The sequence below is a fragment of the Chelonia mydas genome, chromosome 3, assembly GCF_015237465.2.
Source record: "Chelonia mydas isolate rCheMyd1 chromosome 3, rCheMyd1.pri.v2, whole genome shotgun sequence".
Taxonomy (NCBI): Eukaryota; Metazoa; Chordata; order Testudines; family Cheloniidae; genus Chelonia; species Chelonia mydas.
In genome coordinates this window covers 183,673,242-183,691,262 of record NC_057851.1, presented here as the reverse complement: position 1 = coordinate 183,691,262, position 18,021 = coordinate 183,673,242, and the positions used below count along the sequence as shown (strand labels likewise).

Here is an 18,021-nt window from a genome sequence, read left to right as displayed (position 1 = left end):
CAGGACCAAGCCAGTGTAACTTTGATTGCACCAACTTAGCCAAGACAAGTTTGGTTTCCTTACCTCATCACACTCACCTCTTGCCTTCTATGGTGGCTCCCAGTCAATTCTCAACTGTTATCTCAGGATCCATTTCAGATGCTTCACCCTGACCTGACTGTTCTGCAATTCCAAACCTGGTCCCTCCGTCGTTCTCAGGACAGGAGGAGTCATGTTCACTAGCAGTACAAAATGTGGTTTTAAATAGCAGGAAGGAATCTACAGGATGCATGTAATCTCCAAAAGTGGAAAGGATGCAGTCTTTTATGTAACCGCCATCTTTCATCTGTCAAGTCATTTCTTTCCACGGTCTTTAATTACCTGTTGGAATTGAAGACATCGGGTCTTTCCATGAGTTCTATCAAGGTTCACTTAGTGGCAATAACAATTTCTCAACTTTTTGCCCATCTGACAAGAATGAGATCCCTGAAAGGTCTTGTGAATCTTTTCCTGCAGATTAGAGATCCAACTCTGCTTTGAGGTCTCAACCTAGTTCTTAACTGTCTCATGAAACAGCCTTTTGAGCCACTAGTTATCTGCTTTCTGTTACATTTATCTATGAAGGCTGCCTTTTTGGTGGCTATCACTTCTGCTTGAAGGGTTGGGAAGATTGGGGCCCTAATGGCAGGCCCTCCATTTACTGTGTTCTCTAAGGGAAAGGTATCATTAAAACCACATCCAAAACTTTGACCTAAGGTTTCTTCTGAATTTCACATTAGCCAGACTGTTCGCCTTTCAGTTTTTCCCTAAACCCCATCAGACAACACAGGAAGCTACCTTCTGTACACTAGATGTTAAGAGAGCATTAGCTTTTTTACTTGAATAGAAGTAGGCTATTCAGGAAGTCCCCTAGACTCTTTGTTTCTATTGTGGATGGGTCTGGGGGAGCCAATATCTTCACACAGACTTTCTAAATGGATCTCTGGGTGTGTTATTGCCTCCTGTGGTTTCGCTGATACTCAGCCTCCCCTACTAGTAACTGTGCATTCTACTAGATCACAGTCTGTCTGTAGCCCTACTCAAGGATGTTGCAGTTGCTGAAATCTCCAAAGTTGCAACGTGGATTTCAGTGTATATTTTTTCCAGCCACTACGCGTCAGTTCACTCTTCTAGATTGGATGCTGCAGTAGGCATCGCAGTTCTTTCTTCAGTGCTGGACACTGTTCTGAACCTGCCACCTCCTTAGGGGGGGTTACTGCTATGGAGTCACCTGAAGAGGAGCATCCACAGGGACACTACTCTAAGAAGGAGAGGTTACTTATCTTGTGCAGTAACTGGAGTTCTTCAAAATGTGTGTCCCTGTGGTTGCTCCACTACCCGCCCTCCTTCCCCTCTACTTTAGAGTTTCCTCTGTGGGACTTTATGGTAGAGAAGGAACTGAGAGCAGTTCACCTGCACAGCCCTATATAGCCTTCGTATGGCGCACAAGGATGTGTAGGGCACATGCATGGGTTGGACAGGCTTTACTACCAAAAATCTCCAATCAAAAGCGCAGGGTGCATACTCACCTAAAGTGGAGCACCCACAGCAACACACATCTCAAGTAAATCAAGTTACTGAACAAAGTGAGTAACCTCTCCTTCTCATGTGAAAATCCAGTCCAATTCAAATGTATACATAGCTGCAAACTAAGGTTATTTAGTTTGGTTTGTGAATCAAACAAGAGCATATAAAATGTATGATTATTTTTTATTTGTATTCCATTTTCCTTTATTTTTAATTCAGACAACGCTGCTTGATTTAGATGCCCTAGCAAGACACCTCGCTGACTGTATTCGAAGGTAAGATTTGGGGATGTAAATTTTATTTTAAAGTTTGTATTTTATGTATTCTTAATGGGACATATTGAGCTTAATTTTTTTTTCTGTAGCAGAGAAATCCTTGATCATCAAGATGGTAACATAGAAGATGATGGTCTTACAGGACTCCTGCGGCTTGCAACGAGTGTTATTAAACACAAACCACCTTTTAAATTTTCCCGGGAAGGACAGGTAAGAATAAAGGACTTGGAAAATACCAAATAACTGACGTTACCTCCTGTGACTGTAAACTGCTTCATTTTAAGTTTTGTTTTACTCTCTTCAGTGTAGGGGGTTGCATAAATACTGTTCCCTTGTCATATGATGATTGAAGGAAACATATTTCCTAATTTGATATTTTATTTTAAAAAACAGCAATGCAATGTGTATTTTACACACACACACACATTTTTCTTTCTAGCCATTTTTAACCTCAGGACAAAATTCTTGTCTCTTGGAGATCCTTTATCTATCTGTCTATCTAGCTATCTAATCATCAGCATTTTCAGGGCTGCTCAGCTTTTTCCAAGTTCGTACGAATCACTGATACCTGTTTTTCCTGGACCACATCCTGGGCATCTCATGCACCTGTAGAAGATCCTAAAGTAGCTTAAAGCTGAAAGTCAGCTGCACATATGGACAGACACCTAATGCTGTACCATTCTTTCCATCCCTACATGTTGTCTAGATCCCCTGATGAGATGTGATTATGGAGGAAGTAGTGGACTTGTGTTTGTGATCCTTCCCTGTGTCCATGACCAGCTTGCATAGCACCTTGGCTTGTTGGGGCTGAGAATTCCATTCCTAAAATAAAAAAGCAAAGCTCTTGCACACAACTTTTGCTCTACTCTTCAGTGCTTTGTTCAAACTTTTGGTATGACTATGGGAGTGATTTACAGAGGCATATATGAAACATGAGACCTGCAAATCTAAAGCTCATTGAAATCAATGAGAGTCTTTCCATTGAGTTCACTAGGCTTTGGATCAAGTCCATGATGAGGTTTCAGTCAATAATTAGACCCGTATATGTGACTTCATTTAATCCTGTTTGGCTAGCTCAAAGTCCCTTTTTCTAATTTAGAAACATAAAATGCCTCCTGGTAATTTTATTATCTGAAAGTATAATAATCTCTTTCTAACTTGGGCATTACCTAGTGTAATATTAGTTTTCAGTAATAACAGTATTTCTACTTATTAGTGTAATCTCGTATGTGTGATACTTTTGTTCTAAATGAGTATTAATCTGTCCCATGAGGATTGTACGGTCTAAGTAGACAGCAGATAGTTGAAGGATGGGGGGATAGGATAGGTAAAAAAAACAAGTTACTAAGGAGTTGAATTTAGTACTTCTCATTAGAACAAATTTTGTTACAATGAATTTATGTGGCTTTTGGGTTTTTTGTGTTTCATTTTGCTAACAATACTTTGAAAAGACGAGAGTTTATAGGCCTCTTGGGAAAAGTGTGTTTTAAGGAGAGATCTGAAGGAAGAGAAGTTGAAAACCAGATCAGGATGGGAATTCAAGGCATAGAGTGCAGTTTGGAAGACAGTACGGAGAGAAGAGGGGAAGGAGGAGGACACAGAAGGCAAGGTCATGCAGCTTGGGTAAAGCAAAGGAGTGAGGAGAGGACTAAAAGAAAACAAGAGAGGAGTAAAATTGTGCAGAGCCTTGAAGCTAAAGAAAAGGACCTGAGATATATGTATGTTGAGGGGAAGCCAGTAAAGGGGTTTGAAGAAGAGCTGAATGTGGTCAGAGCAGCAGCCACAACAGATGATTTTTCAAGCAGAATTTTGTTTTTGCTTAATGACCAGGGTCCCAACATATTATTTGAGAATAAGTCTTGACCAATATAATTTAAAAAAACTATTTAAAATGTTATAATTTACTATTTGATTTGCCTATTATAAAATAGCCTGTGTCTATTTATTTTATTGTATTGGTGTGAAGCAAATGGGCAGTTTCCCTTTTAAGTACCAGGAAACATAATGGAGCAGGTTTGCTTGATCATAAACTTTTCTCCAGAGTGATACATTTGGACTCTGTCTCTCTTTGAAAAATATTGGCGGCAGCTCAGTCTTGTCCAGCGGATTCTGAAATGTGGCCACTCCTTTTCCACCTTCACTTCAGATTCTCTCTCTTTGTTCATGCAAACAAAGTGATGGTTTGGTGCTGCCACCTTATCTGTTGTTACAAATCTTTTAAAAATTAAGTTCTGGTGCAGTAGCAAATGGTACTTTTGCTCCTTTGCCTTCCTTCTTCTAGGAGAGTACACTGCTCATATCTACACTAGGAAAAAAGGTGTATTTTGAACACATTAGCAAACATTTAAAAAATGTACCTTTTTTTTTCTAGTGAAAACATGTCCATTTTTTGTCATTTTTTGAATGGGAGCACCTGCCAAGCTCCTCTCCTCCCCTCCTCTCTTCCAGCATGGCAGAATCAATAAAATAGTGTGGGCAAAATGCCAATATTTGCAAGTCACAAAAGGGTAGATATCCCACTACTACCCTGGCCTATAGACCCTTATTACTCCATGGGATGTGGCTCAGATGCTGACAGCTCCCCATCTTTACACAGCAGCAAGACTCCTGCAGAAACTCCTCTGCAATGGCAGTACTGTGGTCTTCAGCATGTAGGATTCAGCAGCCAGAGTCATTCTCATCTGTTGAGAATTCTTGAAAAATCTACACAAATTCCCACCCTTGGCCCCTTTCCTCTCAAAAGAAAAAATTCCCAATGTCTTCTTTCATGTACTCAAGAGTGTGAGAGAGGTAGACTTTCCTATTCAGACTACCTGAGTCTGATGGCTTGGCTATTGAGTGGCAAGGTGATATATTCCTCTCTTAGCCTCCTGCAGACCTTCTGCCCTTTTTGCTTGTGCAAGAGTTTGGACAAACTCTCCTATTGGTGCCAAAATAAAAGGATTTAACTCCAAAAAACCACATATTCCAATTCTTCTGGAATTTTTACTAAAATGGATTTTTGAAGCATGAAAATGTCCTGAACATCATTAATTGCCAGGCAGATAACACATTTGTAAAGGCTAGTGCAGACACTCCCTAAATATTCATTGGTTAAGTACATTAACCTATAGAAGATCTCACTCAGTGTACTTTTCAGAGATCAGGATGTGGCTCTCTGACTAGAAGATTTCTGGGGAAAAATCTTTGTAATGTTGTTAGTGCTGTACCAGGCGCCATACTCAGTGGACTTAATAGAATAAGGCACTGACCAAAGCCTCCCATATCTGGGGATTAGTTGCTGTTACTACAGTCTATTGACTGTAGTAGTGGACATGTAACATCTGTGTGGGTGTCCTGTGCTTTATCACCAACTTAGAAGAGTATTCAGTCCCTCACAAACCTTGAGAAGGTCTCTTTTGTAAGATCCTTTTATTTAGTCCTGGTCCACACCTAAAACTTAGGTCAACCTAGCTACGTCACTCAGGACTGCAAAATATTTCCCGCTGTGAGCACTGTATTTAGGTCGACTTAATCCCAGGTGTAGACATGGCTAGGTGGACAGAAGTATTCTTCCATCGACCTAGCTACTGCCTCTTGGAGACGTGGATTACCTGCATTGACAGAAAAACCCCTTCCATTGATGTAGGAAGCATCTACACCAGTGGTTCTCAACCTATTTACTATTGTGAGCCGCATATGCAGCTCTCTATGTGTTATGTGAACTGCATCCACACAATATATATACTACCTGTATGGCCCTGAGAATGTCACATGGGCCGCAACTGTGTACTGATTGGACCACAGGTTGAGAACCACTGCTCTAGGTAATGTGCTGGTTGTTGTGGATGGATTTGCAACTGTGGGGTTCCTGAACTGCAGTGGGGTGATACAAGGCACATATCCCTATTTTCACTTTAGCCCACCTTGCCACAGAGTACATCAACAGAAAGGGCTATTTTTCCTATGCTTATGCAACATAGATGGCTCACTGGGGATGATTCACTGATATCAGTGTGGGCTAGTCAGAGAAGGTGCACAATGCTCACATGTTTACAAATACAAGACTGTTCAAGAAGCTGAAAGCGCGTAAGTTTTTTTTCCCAATCGGGGATTACCATTGGCTACACTGAAATGCCAGTAGTGGTCCTGGAGGACCCAGCCTACTTCATGGTCCCCGGGACTCATGAAGCCATATACGGTAACCTTGACAGCTCCAAGGAAAGAGTCAGTTGTTGGCTCAACAGGTGCAGAATGACAGTTGACTGTGCTTTCAGTAGATTGAAGGGATGCTGTCAGTGTTTACTCACTAGATAGATCTCAGTGAAAAGAATATCCTGATGGTTATAGCTGTCTGCTGTGTTCTGCATAATATCTGTGAAGCAAAGGGGGAAAAGTTGCTGCCGGGGTGGAGTGGTGTCTGCTGACTTTGAACAACCAGACCAAAGGGCCATTAGAACAGTTCAGCGCAGAGCTGTGTGGGTGAGGGAGGCCTCGAAAGAGCACTTTAATGGTCAACCACAGTAATGTGCTGTGTTGGACATTTTGGGGGGGGGAGCTGGTGTTAGGAATTGTGTAGTGCTGAATGTACATTTCTGCATATCAGACTGTCTTTTAATGAACCTATCAATTATATGGTGCTTACTGTATTTTTATAATTATTGCGCTGTTTGTTCCTGAATCTGTGTGTTCCCTGGCTCTGTTGTGGTTTTGTGTTTTGAGTAGCGCTAGGCGTTCTGCAGTAGATATGACCAAGTTATAAAGATTAATTTATTTCCAAAAAATAAAAATGGTTTGTGTACCAAAAATAGTGCAAAAATAATGTGCAATTAAAAACCAATACAGTGCAAACTTATAAAACTTAACAGAACAGCGCTTTAAAATTAGAATGGTGGAAAACATTTGTGTCCATTTTAGTGCATTTCAGCCAAACATACACCAAGTGTTAGAGAGACAAAGTGGGTGAGATAATATTTTTTATTGGACAGACTTCTGCTGGTGGGAAAGTCAAGCTTTTGAGCTTACACAGAGCTCCCTTCCCTTTTACTCATAAAAGTTTTAATTAAGATATGCTTATTGACACTTAAGCTTTGGAGCACTTCTGCACGGCACTGCTCTCCAGCCGCAGCCACGGTGAAGATGGCTTGCCTGGGTGAGGGGTGAGGGAAATAAGGGAACTGTTCAGTGTGTAAAACAATGAAATTTTGGCCCCTGTTTCCATGGATACAAGTACAGGGTAATGGCACTGGTTACTGACACTATTTTCTGCAGACGGTGATTTTAGTTGATATTTCACTCTTGAGGGTCACAAAGGCACAGAAACAGATGGCGTCCTCAGCTGCCCAGGCCCTTATGCTGCTAGTCTCTTTAATGCAATGGTGCCTGCTGAAGTCATCATGAAGTGGCATAGAAAAGTGTCCTACCTGAGAGGAAGAAATAAGTCAGCCATCCTTAGAAACCACCGAGAAAGGATTGCAGAGTTACCCCTGTGAAAGCGTCATCAAGATCTCTCAGGAAGATACCAGTAATAGCCTATGTACATAAGCAAACTACTGCACTTGGTCCCCTCCTTAACCCTACAGGGAAATGAAAACCCAATAACAACTCTTCCTCTGTTTGTTGTACCTCTACCTCTTTTTTTGTATGAGTAAAATAATTAACAATAGGTACCTGTGTCCTGATAGCCTGGTATTGAGCTGGCTGCCATCTTCACATTTAAAAATTTTAAGGGAGAATGCATGTACACACTGAGACTCCTTTCCCTGGATTGGGTTTGCCCGTGCTTGGCTGGCTAGATTGTGGTGGAGTCTCAAAGATCTGGGCTCATGACATAGCTGGAGGGCTCTCCATCTCACCCTCCACTGAGGTATCCAGCGTCGTCTGCAGGGTGCTGGTAGGATCTCTGACAAGTATGGCATGCAGCTCTCTGTACAAGTGGCAGTTTGTGCCTTGTCACCAGGTGAACTGTTGGCCTCTGTGGCCATGTAGTACACCTGTTGCAGTGCCTTCACTTTCATTCAGCAGTTCTGCTGATCCCTGTCATACCCCTTCACCTGCATCCCATGTGCAATCTTTCTTAAATTTCCACATTTAGACTGGTCCATAGCTGTGCCTGCACAGCCTCTTCTCTCCACAGGTCTGGTTGGGCAGTTGCAACACAGCAAGGAAGAGCTGCTAGGTGTGCTTGCTAAACTGGACATTCGGGAAAAGGCATTTCAAAAATACACAGGAGTTTTAAAGCAACAGGGTGGCTTCAGGTCTCTGTGATGCCTGGGCGGTGGAGTTCACTGTTGTGACCAGAGCGGTCAGTGTTGGGCATTGTGGGACAAGTGCTGGGGAACTATTAGGATCGACGTATGTTGCAGCGTCTACGCTTGGGTTGCATTGATCACAGTACATTGACCATGGCTCAAAGCCATTTGGGGAGATGATGATATTGCATTGCTGTAACTGGGCGCTTACATCAGCGGGAGACATATTTGAGTGTAGACATATGCACAAATAGGTGGACACAAGGTGACTTACTTTGACATAACTTTGTAGTGTAGACTAGTGCTCAGTGTGTTCAATGCAGTACAGTGTTTACGTGTCCCCTCTCCTTCCTAAGTGCATATCTACACTAGATTATTTTTTTTACCTGAAGCTAATTAAAGCCAGGCAGGTAACACATTTGTAAAGGCTAGTGCAGACACTCCCTAAATATTTATTCCTGGCTGCAAGCATTTGTGGTTTACAAAGTGTATTTTTAACACATTAGCCAACTGTTCAAACTATCCTGTGAAAAGCGCACACACCTGTTTCATACCAGCTGTCAGCCCTTTTACCTCTACTCTCTCCCCCTTCCCATTAATAAGTACTCTCAACCTGTCTCTTGCTGTTTGCAAAAAAGCCTCCACTCCTCCCTTGCTACTTAAATTTTCTGCACACAACCTTCCCTCCTACTTATGACTCCCTACTATATATTTAGAAAAGTGGTGTAATTTTTTGAAAAATGTGGTCATCTTATTAGAGGGATGTGAATCCTAGGGCTTGTAATATGTGTCTTTTGGGTTTTTTTAATTTTATTGTTGTTGAATTAATGTGACTAAAACAGGACAGGGATAAGTTTAGACTTACTCTCCGCCCCCCCCCCCCCCTTCCCGAATTTCTTGTCATACTGATCTGGTGTGGCAAATATGGGTAACAAATTACTACCTGTGTATCTGTTGCCCAATATCAACATGACTTGGAACATCCATTGTTTGCTCTCTTTTTAGTTCATTTAACATGGATTCAATTTGTTCATGGAGCATTATTTAAAATACATCATTTGTCATTAAAATCATATTTAAAAACAAAAACCTGAATCTACAGCAGTGGGACACTTAAAATCAATTTTAGTATGTGAACATTAAAACACAGACGGATAATACATTACTTTTATGGATAAATAGTAATGGGTGAAACTGACCTTTTCAAAGACCCTTTTTTTTTTTTTAAAGGTGTGCCTGGATAGTTTTGTCAGTGTAAATTAAAATAACCTGGGTGAAATTCTGTCCCATTAAAGTCAATGGAAGTTTAGTCGTTGACTTGGATTTTACCCAGTCTTTTTCTATCAGAAATTCTGTTGATCATTGCTTATGTAGTATGTGTATTTCATGTGTAACATCAGTATGTATTTCTTTCTTTATAATTTAATTTATTTACAAAGAAAAAGAAAATAATTGTACAGAACTGTGAAGTGTGTAAATTTCATAGTGTTATAACAGTTGTTTTTGGTATAATATACATGACCTATTATGTTAATATGATTTGTAGGAATAACGATGTTTTAAATTGGCAGTGTTACATAACATGAGTAATCTTCAAGTCTAACTTAAACCTGAATATAACTCAATTATGGATGTTTGGCAGTCTTCATTAATTTTTTTCTGGTTTCTTATGCCAAATAACAGTGCTATGCTAGAGCTACAGATAATTTGTCTTAACTTTTTTTGGTGGACATATTTATCTTTACATCATGGTAATGTAACACATTTACAATGCTTCTCTTCAAATTATTTGAAGACTGCTTTTTGCTATGTTATATAATATACAGAGGATGGTGTCAAGGAGACACTGTCAAAGTTTGCAGTCCAAAATTTATCTAAAGGACATTAAAATTGTTTTTATCTGATGGAGGAAGCCTCCTAGAAAGTTTGAAACTATATAAAATTATCTAACAGTGTTTTTAATATTTGTACAAACTGATATACCTACTGATTGAATTGTTTTACAGGAGTTTCTAAGAGACATCTTCAATCTTCTGTTTTTGCTGCCAAGTCTAAAAGATAGACAACAGCCAAAATGCAAGTCACATTCTTCAAGGGCTGCTGCTTACGACTTGTTGGTAGAAATGGTAAAGGGGTCTGTAGAAAACTACAGGCTGCTCCACAACTGGGTTATGGCACAACATATGCAGTGTAAGAATATTTATTCATGTTTAGTTTTTGTAAGTATTTTATGCAAGATAGATATTTTTCAGTATTAACATTTTGGGGTTGGGCTTTTGTAATACTTTTTGGATGTATAAAATCGCTTAAGAATAAGAAGAATGTCCCTTTAGTGCACACTCCACTCTGTTGGCCCTTCTGCCCACTCTCATGCTGGGACAGCCTGGCACAGTGTCACAGTGGGGAATTACTTGCATCCATGATGGATCCTTTTGGGAGCAGAGAACCTTCACTTAACTCTGATGCATTGCCCCATGAGGAGGGGAGTATAACTTTCAGTCCCCTATATACTTTAGATACAGACACATTAAGGGATTCCCTCAGGCAGGTGCTCCAGGGTAGGTACTCAACTGTCTCTCACAAGTGATCATAAGGCTTTCTTCCTTCCTAGACCATATTGCAGTGACTTTACCTCTAAACAATCTAAGACACACACGATCTAGTTAAAAACAAGATGTATTAAGAATATATAGACACAATCAGATTAAAACAAAAATTATGCATAACATATCTAGTCTTATAGTTGGCAAGAGTTAAGATAGGTAGGCACATCTTAGAAAAGTTATTATACAGTAAGGCCTTATCAGCACTACCATTTTTCTTAAAATTTTCCCCTATTGCACTGCTACTTGTGCAGCTCCAGTTGTGGTAGTAATGGAGGGAGTGCTTGTGTAGATGTGCTTTGCCCACCAATCAGCTGTCTGGTTTGCTCCAGTTGGGGCTTTAAAAGCATGTACATAATTTTTAAAATAATGGTATCTTTGAAACATTTTGCCCATTAATATAATCTGTTATCTCCCCTCCCCCCATTTCCATTGGTTATTTAGAGCATCTAGTCCTGGTAGGGGACAAGCAATAAATATGCAGATTGTTCATGGAGTGAATTTAATAGCATATATGTCATTCTTTTCTGTTGGCTATGGCCTCTGACTTTCCTCATCAAGCGGATGCTTGATGCAGTTTATTTTATTGTTCATAGGTGAAAGCTGCCCTTATTGAGGTACAAATGACCTCTGGTGGCTAATGGGGTAGTCATCCTTTTGGCAGATGTAACATCTCTTCCCAATGCGCTCCCTGTGGTTGATCAAAATGTCTGCCTCTGCCTGGTTCAGGCTTTGTGCCCCTGTTGCCTGTCTGTTCCCTCTTAGGTTTTCTTCTCTGTTTTCACATGGCTGTTTTCATAGGGATTAGTTATCTTACTAGCTTGTGCAACATTTTGGGGAGTCAATATCCAATCATGCTCACAAGTCTAAATAACAATGTTGATAAAATTATTTCATGCCTGTTAGCTCCGACTCTTTCTCTATAATGGAAACTCTGTTCCTGTTTATCCATTTCCTTAGTTATTTTCCTGTTTAATTTGCAAATTCATCATAATTTTCATCACTCTTTTGAGCTCCCCGAAATTTCTTTCTATGAGCCTTGAAATGTCAGTTCAGGTTTCTCTGGCAGTCTTAATTTTTCCATAATTTACGATACCCAGGTTTACATTGTCAGTACCTTACAGTTCAGAAAGGAAGTTAGAATCCTCATCTTATCCATTGTTGACTTCCTATTATATGCCCTCTTTCTTAAGGCCTTCTGAAAGAAACCAAAAATGTGCCCATCTCTATATTTTAGGAACAGTTTGTAATCTACATTGGATATGGAATTGAATGTGTTGTTTCTGTCTCCATTTAACTGAACTGTTCAGACACTGGTTAGCTAGATTCTTAGGCCAAGATTCTCAAAAAATAGAAGCCTAATGTTAATCCCCCCACCCCCGATCCTGGCCTTGATGTCCATTTCATACTCTCTCACACTTTCCTCTTACACTTAGCATGCCGCTTTTCCTTATGCTGGTGGACCTTCTCTCTGCCAGTTTCTCTCCAGCTGCAGTCTTTTTTCTTGCTCCAGCTGATGTTTCTCCCACTTCAGATTCCAGTTATCCTAACCACTCTTATTGTCCCTGGCTTTTCCTCCATTAATTGTGTACACTGCATTCATTGTTGCTTTCCTCTAACATAGTCTTCTCTAGATTGTCTGCCTCCTGCTCGGGTGCCCCACATTGATCTGGTCCACTTGGCAAGCCCACATTTGCATTGCTGTCAGTCTTATGAAAGTGGACTATCTCTTGGTACCAACTATGTTTGGTTAACCCCTTCTGAGGTGCCACCATTCTCTGTTGCTCATCTCCTGCCCGGCTTTCAGGGCCCATTTTCCTTATAATTCTGTTGATCCGTTGATACAATTCTGATCTTGCTAAGCATCTTAAAATTGGAATTTATCTCTTTGCTTGGCTCTGAGCCGCTGTTTCTTTAAAAAAAAAAAAAAAAATAAAATCTGGTCATAAGTCCTCCTGTTTCTCTTCCTTACACTTTCTCCACACCCCAAAAACCAAAGCAAAACAAAAAAACTATTCCTGCTTTTTGGTTTTAGTTGTTTATTTTTTGAGATTGAGAAGGGGATTCTATATCTTTACACCAAATGTAGCCTTTGGTCATCTAATCCTGCCTCTGCATTGCCCCTATTCTTGCCTCTTTACCACATTTCCTTGTGTCCCCTACTGACTGAAGCTAGTGGCAATTCCTGGGGGATTGCCTTAGCCAAGTGCTCCTGCACTAGGTACTGTTTTCTCCCTGGCTGCTTCTCATGTGAAGATATAATATTGTCTTCCTTTCAAGGATGCACTGCAATTTTTTTTACCTCGAAAATGACTCAAATGGTCTAATTAAAAAGAAGATTTATTAAGAGTCTCTACAGAGAATCAGATGAAAACAAAAGGAACTTTGTAATAAAACTGGTGGGCTTATACTCCGCAAGAGTCAAACTAGGTAGGTGCAACTTGGCATAATTACTGCAATGTAAGGCCTTGTCAGCGCTAGCATTTTTCTTAAAATTTTCTACAATTGGCATTATCACTGGTGCAGCTCCACTGGTGGTAGTAACGGAGGAAGTACTACTGTAGAAATCCTTTAGCCACTCAAGATCTGGTTGGACTGCACTATGTGGGGGCTTTTACCATGTATGTCATTACCAAATCATATTATCTTAGAAATATTTTCCTGTTAATCTATACCTCGTTTCCATTGGGTATTTATAGCATCTGGTACTGTGAGGGAACAAAAAGGTGTTAGACACCATGGTGTGTGGAGTGAATTTGGTAGTGTATAGGTTAAACCCTATTTCTCTTATTTCACTAATTGTTCATATGGCAACACTACTGTGAGTGAATGTTTCTGTCCTCCTCAGTTCTCAGCTGATCAGATGGTAGCTAGTCCTGGGAGCAGGATTTTTGCAACCTGTTTTTCATTGTCCTGGTGTGCAGATGGTTAGCCTATATATACTACGATAATTATCTAGTCACTTAGCCAGAGTCCAGTTGCGGCTGAGGCACCCTAGGTAGATATCCAAACTGGTGTGGCCACATCATAAAACATAAGGTGAGACAAAATTGTTTTTCAGTGACGTTGCTGTCACTAATCTGGACGAATTGATGACTTGCAGTGATCATACCCAGGAAGGGAAAGAGTAACTACGGAGAAGCTAAAGTGGGCCAGGGTAAGGTGATGGAAGGGGAGAATCTGGGAGAACAAGTTACAAAGGAGATCAGCCAGTCAGAGCTCATTAAAGTGAGTGGATCTACTCCCTAAGGCTACTGGGAAAAAATCCCTCTAAAAACTTGCTGACTGAAGACACTGCAACTGTTGCATGATAATCCAGCCAATAATGACTCAAGAAGTTAATTACAGCCTGACAGAGGATGTCTACCAATGGCCTCTATATTCTGCTTAGCACATAGCCTGGGTTGTTTGGGTAGAATGAACTTAAAACAGTTCTGAATAGGGGAGGCCTGCAACCGAGTAGGAGTGCTGAATGTAGGCTCTGATTCACTGGGAAAAGGTGTTTAGATACCTTTTCCGATTTATGAGGTCCTTCGTACTGTACAAACAGGGACCTAGACTTGCAGAAATGTTCAGAAAAAGCAGAGCTTAAGTGTTTGTTGGATATCCAGGAAATTCCACTGGATGAGTTCAGCTCCAATCTCAAGACCCAAAGTTGGGGAGTAAGATCTCCTAGTTAAGAAGGAAGACCTGAGGCCACCTTGGGGAGAAACTACTTTTTCTTTCTGTAAAATGATATATGGGGGATCATGAGCAATGTCTGTAATTTCGTCAGCTCTCCTACCTAAGGGATGGCCACTAGAAAGACCACTTTCTATAACTGAGAGAGAGAGAATGGTGAGGATGAATTTATGGCATCTAGCACCAAGTTTGGGTTCCAAGAGGGAACAAGAGTCTTACCAGGCTCAGGTAAGAGACTGCTTTAAAAAACCTGGATGTGAAGTTGGATCCCACTGCGAGATCTCCTGTGGAATCTCTGAAGCCTGGACACTAAGGTCCATGTAGAGAGCCCTTTGTCAGACCCATCCTGAAAGAAATGTAGAATGGAAGGGGTAGTGAATCTCAAAGCCAAGATTTGATTATATCTACACCAAAAGGAAAAAGATAGGCTCCTCTTTCATCAGTTGAGAAAGATGACAAGGACTGATTAAACATTCCTGGTTTTGAGGTGAGAGAGCATCAGTGAGGCAATTCTTGAAATGGAGGGTAATCACATCATGGTGGAGGGTTGGCCCTGTTATACGATATCCTATTTTTCTGGTTGGCAAAGGCTGTCTTGGTACAGCTTAAGGAACTCTATGAAGAAGACTCATCTTGGCTACTTTGAGTCTAGGGGAATTGGATGGCACTGAGTCCTGCCTATTTTCTCCAGAATGAGATCATGGGAAGAGAAGAGAGGGTAAACTACCTATCCCTATCCAAGGCTCACGAACCCTTCCTTCTTCCAGCAAGAAGTTATTCGAGGGAGGCTGGAATCAGACAACAGTTTTCCTAATAGAGGGACTATTTCCTTGGATAGATTTCCTTGCAGCTCAACCAATAACCTTGATCATTCAGATGGCCAGATACTTGTAGGACATTGAGGGGTCCCAGTCTTTCTTTTCCCTGTGTAATAGGATGTTGGGTTCTCTTTAGAGGGGAATACTCTAAAGCCTTCCTTGATCATTCAGGTAGGCCAGTTCAGCTATTCTGTCTAACCTGATTGAGACATGGCTGAAAGAAGGATCTCCAAGAACTTAAGAACCAGTGTGATGACCCTAAGTTCCAGGATGCTGAAGTGTGGTTTCATTCCTGTGAAGACCACAATCCTTGGACTTACTGTGAAGAACCCTTATTTGTGGAAGCTGCACATCTGTGATTAACTGAGGATCCCAGTTGTCCTGCAGTGGGGATCTCTTCATGGTGAGAAAACTCTGCTTTCCTGTCACCAAATGAGAGAAACTTTCATTGCTTGAAGGGAAGGAATTAGATGTTCCAAGTTTTCCTCTCTTGAGGAGTGACATGGGACGCTAACATATACTCAAGGAGATATTGAGAAGGGAACTTAGCCATTTCCATCAGGTGTTCACAGTAAGATATGCCTCCAGCCAGGCCATGTGCAACTGGATAGCTGCTGACTCCCTGGGCTCAAAAGGATGAATTGGGGCCTTGAGATGGAGGAGTTCAATCAGGGGAAGGGAATTACCTGTGTGTCTTCCATATTAATTATGGCTCCTAAGAGACAGCAGTTTCTGGGGAGGAGAGCCGTATTTTCATTTGCCACCAGACCAAGGTAACTACATGTTGTCAGGTCATGTGTACTGCTGCTGAAGTTTTCTGGACCATTGGGCCCAGATCCTAGTCCTGAGTGACAATCATGATGCTTTCTGAAGATTAGAGCTTTAAATTGGAAGTGCAAATGGCCTGCAGCAGAACCTCTGATTGGTCTGGAATATGAGGATCTGAGTTCTCAATTTCAGTGGATGCCAGATATTTATCTGAAATCTATAGCTGGTAGCCTTGAGTGGAGAGAATCCATGTGGTATGTGACAAAGTAATTCATTTTAGATCTTGTGGCACCTTAGAGACTAACAAATTTATTTGTGCATAAGCTTTCGTGAGCTACAGCTCACTTCATCCGATGAAGCTTATGCTCAGATAAATTTGTTAGGTCTCTAAGGTGCCACAAGTACTCCTTTTCTTTTTGCGGATACCGACTAACACAGCTGCTACTCAGAAACCTGTCATTTTAGATCTTGGATCTTCTCAGCTTCTGTGGACTATGAAGTACCTAGAGTAAGACCCCTTTTTCCTTTTCTTGACTTTGGGATCTGGGCATGTGGCCTGGTAGGGATGATTAATAGTTTGCAGGATATTCTGCCTTGTCTTAGGGCCCTATGGAACGAGGTCAAAGGTTAGATGCCCCTAAATTGGCCCCTAAGCTGTTAAAATATTGGGCCATGTTTTTGGCCGCATTAACAGAGATAAGCCCCCTTGCAAGGTTCCTGCATACCAAGGGGGGCAGCTCGGAGGAAACAACCTGTCTCCTTCTCAGTCAGCCACTTGATTGGTACTCTAGAAGCGCAAGAGGATTGTGATACTGATCTGAATGCTACCCAGCTCAAATGATCATTTAATAGCCTTTTTTGTTTTCCTGACCAGGGGGTGTGAAGGGACACATTAATATGTGGAAGCAGATCTGAGCACCTAGAATGATCTGCTGTGGTGTGAGACTACCAGGCACTGCAGAAATCAGGGTTCATCTCATAGAACCTGAAGCAGTATTTGGGCAGCTTGGGAACAGAATCAGGAGAAGCACACTTTGTTTCTACCAGCTTCACAAAAGCTTGTGGAAAGACAGATTCAACTCTGCAGGGTTGACTTGGAGGAAAATAGGGAACCTTCCTATATCTTTTGAAGATGGAGTTCCACCAGAGAGATTTCCACAGTGTTTCTTATGTGGGACACCAAGTAACTCCATTCGCCTGAAGTGACCCTGTTGTAGTTATCTGAAGTGGAAGGGACTCTGTCATAGTGGATTGATCCTGCTGGTCTGATCCCAGCTCAGGTTTTTGGGAGACTTCCTGTCTGAGAGGGAATGGAAATGAAAGATGAGGCTTTTCCTCCCCTTAGTGGCAGAGAAGAGGTCCCTTGTGATAGGGAAAGGGACAGAAAGCGTGTTTGCTAGGGAGGGTGAACTCTTTTGAGAAGTTTTGGGGGCATTTTTTGGAAGGGAGGAAAGGTTCTTTGTTGGGGAGAGTATGGAGACAGCAAAGGCTGTATTTATTCAGGTAATGATTAATAAGATAAAGATCGTTCCATTGTGATAAAGAGGGTGTCACGAGAGAGATTTGATTGTCTTTTCTCTCCAGCATGTTATCCTGTGACCCCCTATCTGAGGTCAGCAACTCCTGGAGGCTCCCGTTCTTGGGTACCCAGTTGTACTTGAAAGCTGTTCTGCATGTCCTCGTTATCCAGGGTGGCAGCTGAAGTAAAACCCAGTTCTCTGGTCTAGAATTCTGCCAGTCACTGCTTGGCCATAGCTGTTGCAGTTCCAAGCCAGACGGTGGAGGGGCATGGTTTTGGGCAAATGGGCAGAATGGACCTGCTGCTGAAATTTGCCAAGAGAGGACACTCAAGAGGTGCATTTTTAGCCTTTTTTTCCCTAAAGCTTTTTGGGAATGAAATCACCTTTATTATTCTTTGCTGCATGTTATTCCAGAGCTCTGCAGTGGCCTGGAAGAAAGATGGCATGTCAGCCAGAAAGGCAAGGTAGGAGAGCAACTGCAGAAAGCCTGCTGGCAAGCTGGGAAACAAAGAATGCACTAGATGTAAAAATCTTTTGTGTGGACTAGCTACCACCTGCCGGACTGGCAGATAGAACTCACC

The 18,021-nt window shown here is 41.4% G+C and overlaps 1 protein-coding gene across 7 annotated transcripts in view; it reads left to right on the top strand.

Annotated features, from left to right (window-relative positions):
* The window catches only part of USP34 (ubiquitin specific peptidase 34), a 270,160-nt gene that overhangs the window by 177,145 nt on the left and 74,994 nt on the right, over window positions 1–18,021 (top strand). For 6 of the 7 annotated variants that reach the window (XM_037895996.2, XM_037895995.2, XM_043543902.1 and 3 more), the window contains 3 exons: window positions 1,765–1,820; window positions 1,910–2,030; window positions 10,057–10,240. In XM_037895996.2, the coding sequence (XP_037751924.1) occupies window positions 1,765–1,820; window positions 1,910–2,030; window positions 10,057–10,240 (361 nt within the window). The remainder of the gene's footprint in view (window positions 1–1,764; window positions 1,821–1,909; window positions 2,031–10,056; window positions 10,241–18,021) is intronic. The other variant, XM_037895994.2, reaches the window with a different exon arrangement.